The 11,477-nt window shown below is 45.4% G+C and overlaps 1 protein-coding gene across 2 annotated transcripts; it reads left to right on the top strand.

Annotated features, from left to right (window-relative positions):
• The first annotated feature begins 570 nt into the window (after nucleotides 1-570).
• On the top strand, nucleotides 571-10,923 carry g2e3 (G2/M-phase specific E3 ubiquitin protein ligase). Of its 2 annotated transcripts, none has more exons than XM_047341818.1 (17): nucleotides 571-824; nucleotides 1,534-1,600; nucleotides 2,974-3,071; nucleotides 3,182-3,283; nucleotides 3,601-3,725; nucleotides 5,323-5,491; nucleotides 5,621-5,727; nucleotides 6,211-6,327; nucleotides 6,435-6,559; nucleotides 7,319-7,412; nucleotides 7,759-7,929; nucleotides 8,074-8,227; nucleotides 8,654-8,839; nucleotides 8,942-9,114; nucleotides 9,518-9,557; nucleotides 9,640-9,811; nucleotides 10,090-10,923. In XM_047341818.1, the coding sequence occupies exons 2-17, from the start codon at nucleotides 1,546-1,548 to the stop codon at nucleotides 10,395-10,397; spliced, it is 2,196 nt and encodes a 731-aa protein (XP_047197774.1). In that variant the 5' UTR covers nucleotides 571-824; nucleotides 1,534-1,545; the 3' UTR covers nucleotides 10,398-10,923. The 2 variants fall into 2 exon arrangements, with proteins under 2 accessions (XP_047197774.1, XP_047197775.1); XM_047341819.1 differs by having other exon boundaries at nucleotides 2,990-3,071.
• The last annotated feature ends 554 nt before the right edge of the window (nucleotides 10,924-11,477 follow it).

Genomic DNA, 11,477 nt, shown 5'->3' on the forward strand with positions numbered 1-11,477 from the left:
CACTGTTTACATTAGTTTAATTACATTCATATATTTCTATAGTTTTTAATTCCTCACACTTAAGTATTACATGTTTCTTATTACCTGCTGATGTCTTTTTGACTCTTGCTGCTGTAATACTGCAAATGTCCCATTGTGGGACTAATAAAGGATCATCTTATCTTATCTTATCTTATCTTATCTCATCTTATCTTATCTTATCTTATCTTATCTTAAATCCACGATGCTCCAGATCATTTAAAATCAAAACGATGCAACTTCATTGAGTTTGACTTGGAATGGGGAGAATGTTTCCTCTTCCATTCCCACACTCTGTTCTTGCTTTAGAGTTACATTAACACCACGAAGGCGTTTCCAAACTAAAACGCTCTCTGTGCTCACAGGTGTTTTGTCTCTGCATCAGTTTGAATCTCCGTCCAACACGTCTCACACGCCTGCAGAGATCATGTGACCACTCACATGCACTGGACATGCACGTCCCCCTGGACACAGGTTGTTGGAATAACATCTGTTAACAGTTTGTTCTGCAGATTGGAAGTTTATTAAAATTCAAGTGTCCATTTTCTTCTTCATGATTCAAGGACCCTGGTGTTTCCTTCACTTCTGTTTGAGTTACAATGCAGAAGATGTGTTATCCCGTCACCGCAGAGAGGGGGCGCTGCAGCAGTCAGCTGGAGTCTCGGAGAAGAAGAAGAAGCAGCGGAAGCGGAAATGAGGCAGTTGTGTTTTGAAAGAGGGAAATTTAAAACTCGACGGTGTGAAACAGAAATGAATAAAAGCATCGAGAGCCAGAGGAACATGAGCTGAACGGAGCCGAACTTACAGTAGGTTCATGGACGTTTTCTCTCTTACACGTTGTTTGAATCCGATAAAACCAGTGAAGCTAGTTCCTTGTGTTGTGAATCGATGCTCTCGGTCGAGGTCACTTCACTTAAATCTCTGTTTCCCACAAACACCAGTGTTACATCTGTACATCTTTGTTATTTGTGAATAATCATTTATTTTCACTCTCGTTCTATAAATTCACCTCGTACACTTTTATTTGACTGTGTTTTTATTTCACATCGTCACATTTAGCTTCAGTAAAGAAAAGCTCCACAGTCTCTGGGCTACATGAGGATGATGAATAAGAACATGACAGTATCATGTTGATTCTAATGTACTGTGTGTGTACTTGTGTTGTTATACATGTATTTGTATGTTTTTCTACCATCAACCTGCAGATGAAAACTAGCCTGCATCATTAAATCTGACCCATTATATGATGGACTCCACTACACTTGTTAATTAATGTGCGTTTTCCTTTTTAAATGCATGAATATGAACATGCAGCAGTTTGTGTGGGTCAAAGTATTTATTGAAATTTCTAGAAGTGGCTTGGAGTGAAGCACTTGGAATGTGTAATAATATTCTTTAGCTCAATCTTTGCTTATGTTTTATGTCATGTTTTAAATTGATATGATACCTGAAGCTGTTTGGTGAAACCTCAGCAGACTTGACCTCTGACCTCCTGTGTGTCTGATGTTCCTGCAGGTTCTCACCAACATGAAGAAGGTGAGAAGCTCACGGCTGCAGGACGCCGGCAACATGGGGGAGGACTGTGAGTGACACACACACACACACACACACACACACACACACACACACGCACACACACACACACACACCATAATTACAAAGACCAGAATATTATACAACAAATGCATCACACATGCATGAGCCGATTGGACGTACAACACAGCTCTTAACTCACACAGTCACAAGACACCATTACACAGCAGCTGAACAGGAAACATGCATCACAAATGGACTCGATACAGAAAATCAGGCAACAGAACTATTTTAAGTTTTTTAAGTTTGTTGTTGAAGTTGACACAGTTGTGACAGACCTCAGGTCAGAACACAGCAGCAGCTGCTCCACCGCTGCCTCGGCCTGTTTGTCGTTTGTGTTATTTTGTGGTACTTTCCCTGAATTAAATGATCTGGGCACCTCCACCGCTGAAGTCACACAGTAACACAAACACACTAACTGATCAGCACAGCAGCAGCACAGCAGCAACTCCTGTGTTCCGCTGGTAAACTTACTGTTCTGTCCATGGAGTGCGGTGGCAGACTGAATAACAAATGAATGAGTTATTACATGGCAGCAGCTGTTTTGTGTTTGCTGGGTTTATGGTTCCTGCTCTGGACACAATGCAGAGCTGTTTGTTTCTATCAGTCATTTAAACCCAGAAACATGGAAAACAAGGCTCAGGCCTAAACATCCCAGAGTGATCCTTTAAAGCAACAGAAGACAAGAAGCTCTCAGCGCCTTCATTCTGTAAATACTGTTCATGATTGACCATCGATTCTCGCTCATCGCTGTTCTTTGTTCAGCCAGTCGGATTATATATGTTCATACAACCTCCTTATTTATGTAAGTTCTGGTAACCAGGACTCAGTGCAGAGTTTATAATGACTCATTGTTTCTCACATTTCACTTCGTCATATTTATTTTATTGCACTTTTATCTTAACGCCTTTAGATTGTTTGCAGGAATCTTATGTCGTCTCCAGGAAGTAAATAATAATCAGAGCTCAGCTCAACACGGACGGGACAACATCACATGCAGAAACATAAGAGTTCAGTGTTTGTTTCAATTTGTTAAAACATTGAAAGACATATTTTTACCTGTTTGTACTTGTCGGCACCAGGACACTGTGGAAAAACACATTTTAATCCTGTTTGAATGAAGGTTTAAAAAATGAATGAATCAAAGAAGCCTTCAGAGGAAGGAACATTAAAACATCCACACGTCCACAGCGAGGATTTGATCATTTGAATCAACAAAAGCTACTTTCTCTAAAAACACTTTATTAATGCTTAACTCAGAGACTTAAATCAAACGTCAGTTCATCTGTGACCAAGCAGCTGAAGAAACGATAAAGTGTCGAGAACTTGTGTGAAATGAAGAAACCTGACGTTTGTGTTCAGGTTGTGTTTTGTGCAGATTGAGTGATGACGATCCGGCCATGTTTGGAGAAAAGGTCACGGTGAAAGAACTCAAACTCACCGTCCACTACTTCTGTTTGGTAAGAGTGTGTCTGTCTTGTGTTATCCATGTTCCCAGTCGGATACTCGTTTCATAAACTAGACATTTCAGATCTGCTCAGATCCTGTGTGTGTGTGTGTGTTGTCTCAGCTGACGTCCTGTGGAGTTTACCAGCGAGGGCAGGACAATGAGGGAGTTTTTGGTTTCCTGGTGGACGACATCAAACAGGAGATGAGACGGTCGGCTCGACTGGTGAGAGATCCACGGTTTATACATAAAGTCGCCACTAGGGTCGTGTTTGATGACGTTGAGAAGCAGCGTGCGTGTTCACCGTGTGTGTTCTCTGTGTGTGTTCACTGTGTGTGTGTGTTCTCTGTGTGTGTTCTCTGTGTGTGTTCACCGTGCGTGTTCTCTGTGCGTGTTCACCGTGTGTGTTCTCTGTGTGTGTTCACTGTGTGTGTGTGTGTTCTCTGTGCGTGTTCTCTGTGCGTGTTCTCTGTGTGTGTGTGTGTTCTCTGTGCGTGTTCTCTGTGCGTGTTCTCTGTGCGTGTTCACCGTGCGTGTTTCAGACTTGCTGCAGCTGTAAGAAGAAGGGGGCGTGTGTCGGCTGTTACGTCAGGAGCTGCAGGAGGACGGTTCACTTCCCCTGCGGGAGGAAGAAGAAGTTCATCTCTCAGTTCAGTGGCCTTTTCCCGTGAGTGTCGACCACACACACACTTTCATTCACTCGTATCACGAGTCACCCTCTGTCTTCTACAAGGATCTTTTCATCCACCTGTGGTCTGTGCTACGAAGCTGGGTTTGCACTTATCGGTAAATCACCATGGTAACTTGAACAGCTCACCTGCTCCAGGCTAAGTCAAACTGTTGTGTAATAACAATATAAGTACAAACAGCTGATCCAGAATAAAAGAAACAGTCACAGCTGCTAAACGCAGGAAGAACATCTGGTAAAACCTCTGATTGTGACAATGTGTAAGTTACAGAGACGCTATTTGCCACACGGATCCTCTAAGAACGATGATGTCATGTTTCACAGGAATAGATTGGTCAGTGGGCGGAGCTTCTATACGGCTTGATCTCTTTTCTCCAACCTAACCTGGAGCAGGTCAGCTGTGCAGCATAAGTTACCATGGCAATTTAGGAATAGGAAGTGAACGAGCTTCGTAGGACTGAAAACTCTGAACTAAACCTGAAGTTTTACCTCGATACAGCAAATCCTGATTGGTAGTTCAGGCCTCTGAAGAGTGTTTGATCCAGATGCTGGATTCTTCTGCAGCAGGACACAAACAGGAGGAACAACAGCTGCGTGGTTGATTTGAGATTTCACACGTGGGTGTGTTGTCTGGGTAAAGATGTAAAATACACTCTGCCATGAGTTCACTGCCATCCTCCATTATCTTCACTTCGGCATTTTATTGCTGCCACAGTATGATTACATCTAAGCAATCATATTTTTAGGGTTAGGGTTAGTTTTTAACAACAGAGGATGTTGCACCTTGTTAAGATCTAAGAGACAAATTATGATTTGTGAATACTGGCTAAACAAATAGAATCAGTGAAGCTGAAATCAGTTAAAGAGACTTCAAAGTTATTAAAAACCAGAGTTTATCTCCAATATTCAGCAGGAAACCTTAAAATATGAAGAGTTGAAGTGTGATACTCAAGCATTAGACGTTACCTCCTCAAAAAGGGTTTGTCACTGACGGACGGGATCGGTTGGGCCCGGAAGGATCCACCTGTCGGAACCTTCGTTTTTCGAAGACGTGAGGATGTCGGGATGAAGGAGTCTTTAAAATGTCTGGTCAGCCACTGTGATGTAAGAAGTCTTTGAATGCAGCCTCTGAACTGAGATAACTCCGTTTTATTTGTATAAAATCATAACCTATAATATATATAATCATAATCTTTTATTGCCATTTAACACACGTCAGCAAACATAAATTAAACTCAACTTAAAGGGCTCCAGCAGTTTCTGCTGGACGTCTAAGCTTAGCAGCTCAGTGTCTCTGTCCATGTGTCTCGGTCCTCTGCGACTGTCTCCCAGTGTCCCGTGTGTCTCCCAGTTAGGCAGCTCAGTCGCTGCCTTTTAAACGTGAGGACCGATCAGCTAACAGCTCTCCCCTGTGCTGAAGGTGCTCTCCCAGCCCCCCCACCTCCACAGCCTCCATGTTGAAGTCTGGTATAAAAATATGCAAAGATTCTCGACCTCTGTCTTCAGGAGGTCTTCACACAGACATGAGGGACAGAGACGCTCAGAGAGTTTGAACCCCTGTGGTTTCTGTCTGCAGGTCGTATTGTCCGGATCACAGTCCCACTCAGTCTCTGTGTGTGGGCTCAGACCTCAGTCTGCCTCAGTCCTGCTCCGTCTGTTTGGACACCATCGACCCCGTCCTGTCCTACTCCGTCCTCAAATGTCCGTGCTGCCACGCCAGCTGGTTCCACAGGGAGTGTGTACAGGTAGTGAACCGAGTCTTTCTGGAACAGAGCTGCAGTTTACCTGCAGTTAGGTTTGTGTACAGCTTTGTGTCACGTTGTAGCAGGATGTTATTGTTTTATTAACTTCCTGTGTGTTCGTATCGGTGACAGCGTCAGGCCCACAGCGCTGGCCTCTTCTTCTTCAGATGTACTCTCTGTAACAACAAGGAGAGCTTCCAGGAGGAGATGCTCAGGATGGGAATCTACATCCCGGAGAGGTAACGTGATCATCAACACACTGATGACTTTCAGAAAGCTCAAGTCAATGATGACAATGTTTTTGTTGTTGAGGCATCATCTTCTTTTCCGATGTTCCACGTCTCTGGAAGAGCCTGAAGCCGCTCTGCATGTAAATACAGTTGACCAATCAGATGGAGCCCTGCCGCCCTCGATAATAGATTCCAGATATTCAGGTTGTTGACGGGCTGTTCAGACTTTTTCTGCAAAGAGAATTTCCTGCCGCCTCCCAACAAAACTCGAGTCCAGTGGAAACTGTTAGTGGTCACGTTTGTCCCGGGTCAAATTGATTTCTATTAGCGGTTGTCGTCCATCTTGATTTAGAGTTTATGTACAGACACCTTCACATTAACTGAGACATTTCTAATCAGGTTAAATATGGGATTGTGGGTCGAGGCAGCTGGAAGCCAAGCAGAACAAACTGACGTCGGTTTCCTGATTCATTCTGTCTCTGCTTCCTGCAGAGATGCTTCATGGGAGTTGGAGGCCAACGCATATTCTGAGCTGCTGGAGGTTTACAACCACTGTGACGCTGTCACCTGCCTCTGCAATGACGGACCCACACACTCCGCAAAGACCGGGTACAACCTCCTCTCCTACACTGACATGAACGCACAGCAGAGACATTAAGGAGAGAGACGCGTCAGTGTAAGACACTGTAGTGGAAATGCTCTGTTTTTGGCTCCAGGTGGTTTGAGGTGATTCGCTGTCGACTGTGTGGATCCAGAGGAACTCACAGGAAATGTTCGGGGCTGAAGCTGCACACCAGAGACTGGGCCTGCAGCGACTGCACACAGGCTACGGACGGGAAAGGTCTCAGTTACTTTCTTTGTTGTCAGCAGGATTATGCAAAAAACACTCAGAGGATTTTCATGAAACTTTGTGGAGGAGGCGAGCAGACGAGGAAGAACTGTTGTGAGGTAGATCTGGATCGGGGGGGCAGATATTTCTTTAACAAAGTGAGACATTTTGAAATACTTCTTCTCAGAATAATTCATAGATCTTGATGACACACACCTGACATATTTAGAGGAGTGACCTTTATGAGTGTGTATGAGGGGGAACGAGATCTACTGAGTGACCAACATCCACCAGCTGATTTTTACAGTTTAGTTATTCATCAGACTGACGTGTATGAGTTTCCCCTCAGAGTGAATCTTTCTAAGCATCTGCTCCGTCTCCGTCTACAAACTGACGTGAAGTCACAGTTTAGGAACCTGAATACTTCTTACTCTATACCTGAATACATTATACCTGAATACTTCTTACCCTTTCTTTATACCTGAATACACTTATACCTGAATACTTTATACCTGAATACTTCTTACTTTATACCTGAATACATTATACATGAATACTTCTTACTTTATACCTGAATACATTATACCTGAATACTTCTTACTTTATACCTGAATACTCTATACCTGAATACTTCTTACATTATACCTGAATACTTTAGTGAACACACTTGGATGATGCAAAGCGACCTTGGGAACATCCTTTAATGTGGTTACTAAATCTTGAGCACCTCCTGTAGACTGTATGTGAACCATGAGCTTTTGTCTCGTCCAGCCTCCCTGGTTGCGTCTCCTCAGAGCGCTCCAAGAAAGAGTCTGCTGTCCAAACGCCACCTGTCCCCCATCCACTCCTCCATCAGCTGTAAAAGGTACACAAATCGAACGCACCCGTTGGTAGTGTCCCTTCTCTGGACGTATTCTGCTGAGTGATCCTGACCTCACCGCTCTCAGGGGGCGATGGCCAATCAGAAAAGGGCTCACACAAAGTTCAAGTGAAAGTTGAAGCTAAAGAAGCTACAGTCTTAGCCTGGCTGCTACTCCCTCAAGCATGCATCATCAAATATTAACTCCACCCTCTCATACTTTTTGTTTTGTTCCTGTTTGTGGGAATGAAAGACCTTTTGCAGGTGTCTGCAGTGGGTTTGAGGAACAGAAAGAATGCAGGATGTGTTTTTCTGGGGCCGAGTTACATGAAACGTCTCTCTCTTTGCTCAGGCCATCGTTACCGGTCACAGCTGGGTCCCCTGAGGAGCTCCTGCTGGCGTTAGCCCCTCAGCTCCGTCCACTCACTGTCCAGGTGGAGGTGAGTGGGTATCAGGCTCTGTTTGCTGGTCTGGATCTGGTCCGGAGGCCCAACTTCGACCCCACGTGCACTCTGTCTGTCAGGTCAGATAAACTCCCCTCAGTCCACATTCACACCTCAGCTCCAAACCTTCCAGTCTAGGTTTTACCCTCGGGCTCATTTGGTTTTTGTCTGTTTGTCAACACGTGGATTTCTGCTGTCCTCAAATCTGTGTCGTCTTTGTCCAGGTTCCACGATGAGAAGCAAACTGCGTTTCCCAGCAGCCTCAGGGACGGCCAAACGGCCAGGCAGTACTTCCTGAAGCTGCTGGTGCAGCAGATCCAGGACTCTGCGGTGTTTGAGGGTCCACATGGATCCAAAAATCTGGCTCTGGATTATCAGGGTACAGTTTTTTTTAATGCTTTATTTTATTCTTTATTTATGCCACAGTCATGCTAATTTATCCTTTCTGATTGTTGTTGAATCACTAAATATCAAACAAACAGTTCCGGGGCTTCATTTTGTGTGTCTGCAAACGTTGGATCTAAAAAACAAGCTTGACAGGAGAATGTGTGCAGCCGTACTCTGACCCATGCGCAGCAACATGCTGGAACGGGAGGTGGTGAACTGAAGCAGATTATTGATCCACTTCATCATTTACATTAAAACCAACAATGTTATTCCTGCTACAATAAGAGTTCAAATATTCTCTGTAGCAATGTTGACCACAGCTGCTGCACTGGTGTGATGTAGTGCAGCTGGAGCGTCCAACGCAGCGGCTGCAGGTCCAGTCTCATCCTGGTCTTCTTTATCGTGTGTGTGGCGTGCGCTCTGCGTGATGACCTCTACTTTGACGTCGGCTGCCTGCTGGCTCTCTCTCTGCTTCACGGCGGTCCACCTGTCAGCTTCTTCTCCCGCGGGCTCTACCAGTGTCTGTTCAACTACCCACCAAACCGCCCCCTCACTGTCGCACACATGACCCCCGACGCACACTTCACACGCCAAGTCAGCAGGGTGAGCAGCACCGAGAGAAACCACGCCTTGTTATTGCAGCACAAACGTTCCAGGTTTTCTTTTCGTAATTTGAAGTGAAGCGATTTGATTGGCTGCTTTCAGATCAAGGAGGCGGAGTCTTTAGACAGCCTGAAGGAAGCCGTGACTTCCAGTTGGGAGTACCTGGAGATGGCTGGTTGCAACCGGCCAATCCGGAGCCTGGAGGAGAGGGAGGCGCTGGTGGAGGATTTGGTCAGCTTCAGTTTGATCACCAGGATGCAGCTCCCACTGCAGAGGTAGAGGCAGAGTGTCCATGAAGTCATTCATTGTGTGAGATTCTTCTAACGGGGTCACGAGAGCCCTTTTCAGACACGTCCTGTGTCTCCAGAGTTTGTGTTTCACACATGAACATCGCTGAGGGAGGTTCTCTGCACAGACGCGTTCACAACAGCAACTAATCCTCCGCAGCATTCAGGCGAGCGGTGGTGGAGCAGGAAGAGGAGGACGTAAAAACCTCTAGACGTCTTCGTCAGTGTGTAACACGGCTTTTTCAGAATGAAACATTTAGCAAAGCGTCTTATGGCGGTCGGTGTATCATTATTGGAAATGCTTTACTCCCTAACATCAGAATATCAGGTTATTCAGGATAGAATCGAAGTCAAAGTATCTGACCTGTAACGTCTGTTTGTTTCCCTCCAGGTTTCGTGAAGGTTTGCAGACGTTAGGCGTCTTTGATCAGGTGACCTCCGTGTAACTCACTTCCTGTTTAACGCTCACAGTTCATCAGCGTCACTGACCGTCCTGAATCCAATCTGATCCAGGTGCAGCTTTTCCCGTCCGTGTTCTACGGCGTTTTCTGCGAAGCAGCGGGTCGTCTCACGGCTCAGACGGTCGGTCAACTCTTCATCATCAACTTGTCAGAGCAGGAGGAGAAGCTGGACAGGGAGACGCCCGTCGTCACCTTCTGGAGACACCTCCTGCTGGAGTGTGAAGGTACACACGGGTTTTATACCTCATCAGAACTAATTCACTGTCACTGAGTTTAAAGTTATTTATAACTCCTTCTCCTCCTCCTCTCCTCTCTTCTCCTCATCTCCTCATCTTCTCCTCCTCCTCCTCCTCTCCTTCCCCCCATCTCCTCCTCCTCCTCTTCCTCTCCTCTTCTTCCCCTCTTATTCTCCTCCTCTCTTCCTCCTCTCCTCCTCCTTCTCTTCCCCTCCTCCTCTCCTTCCCCCCATCTCCTCCTCCTCCTCTCCTTCCCCCCACCTCAGTTGGAAGGAGCTCCATTTCCTTGCAGGACCTCCTTCTCTTTGCCACAGGAGCTGAGGAGCCTCCAGTTACCGGCCTCCTCCATCCTCCCTCCATCTCCTTCCTCCACCCCTTCAGCTCCTCCTCACCAGGAGTGGAGGAGATGGGCAGATCAGGGGAGGAGGAGTGGAGTGATGGGGGGCTCTTCCCTCAGAGCGAGCCCAGCTCCAAGCACCTCCTCCTGCCCGTCACCTCCTCCTACCAGTCCTTTAAGAGCTGCATGGAGCAGGCCATCAGCCACCACGTGCACCTCCTCCCTGCGGAGCGTTAGAGTTGTTTCGATCTTTCTCTGAAAATCGCCACGTTGCTAAATAATGAGCAGGACATTTACAGCAATATCTGATTTTTATATATAACGTAAAGATTAAAGATGAGTTTTTCAAGTGATGACCTCATCGTTTCAGTTCCAGTCACATTAACTCAGAAATGTATAATTGTTTTATTACATGATTTCATCCCCTCAGTTTTTATATATATTTTTATCCCTTGTTTCTCTGGTGAAGCTGATAAATGAAATGTCTGTTCGGACGCTGCTCAGACTTTAGGTGACATTAAAAAACTATTTGTCTTTTCTATTAAATATCAAACACGTGGTAAAATTATCCTATTTTATATTTTGCTAAATATCTTTCATCTTTCACGGAGGTGATTTTCTAACTTTGCTCTTAAGAGTTACTTTTAGTGCAGTTGTGTTTTTATTGTACATACTTGAGCTTTTATTTGTTTTTCTTGGTGTTTTTCTCTCGTTTGACGTTTTCTTTCTTTGACTTTGGAAGATAAATAAAAAGTGAAATGTTGAGTTGATTGACATCGAACAGTTTTCAAAGTCACTGTTTCGCTGCCACAGATGTTTCATCTTTTATTTAAAGGGGACATATCATGAAAATTCCACTTTGTTAGTGCTTCTACAGGTTAATGTGGGTATCTGGCTCATGTCTACCAACCCAAACACTCTGGGGAAAAAACACTCACGCGTTTTGTTATAGTTCCTCTAAGTCAGAAACGTCATGCTTGAGTGACTCGAATGAGCTTCCTGGGTTTTGTGTCGTAACAAGGAACTGGAAGTCTCCCTACATGGTCTTGGCCCACCCCCCACATCATCCCCCCTGCCCCCCCACACTCGTTAGCCGCCTGGCTGTTCACACGGGACGAGCATTTCTCCGCTGGTCAGCCCCATAGACTGTATATATAAGGTCAGCCCGCGATTCTGCTTTCTCCGCTTGTTGTTGTACCCGTTGAATGTCGGGGTTCGGGGGTAAATGATGGTCTTCATAGCCCCCCCACCTCTCTTTCTCTCTCTGTCTGTCTGCTTGTGTGCTTGTAGTAGGGATGGGCAGAGGGGGACATTTAA

Source organism: Hippoglossus stenolepis, chromosome 10 (assembly GCF_022539355.2).
Source record: "Hippoglossus stenolepis isolate QCI-W04-F060 chromosome 10, HSTE1.2, whole genome shotgun sequence".
Classification (NCBI taxonomy): Eukaryota; Metazoa; Chordata; class Actinopteri; order Pleuronectiformes; family Pleuronectidae; genus Hippoglossus; species Hippoglossus stenolepis.

What these genes read in the sequence shown, in the direction of transcription:
- g2e3 (XM_047341818.1), top strand. Translation starts at nt 1,546, where the DNA reads ATGAAGAAGGTGAGAAGCTCACGGCTGCAGGACGCCGGCAACATGGGG. An exon ending in ACACACTCCGCAAAGACCGG is followed by an intron (nt 6,328 to 6,434) that starts GTACAACCTCCT and finishes TTTTGGCTCCAG; the next exon opens with GTGGTTTGAGGTGATTCGCT. An exon ending in CCTCCTGCTGGAGTGTGAAG is followed by an intron (nt 9,812 to 10,089) that starts GTACACACGGGT and finishes CCCCCACCTCAG; the next exon opens with TTGGAAGGAGCTCCATTTCC.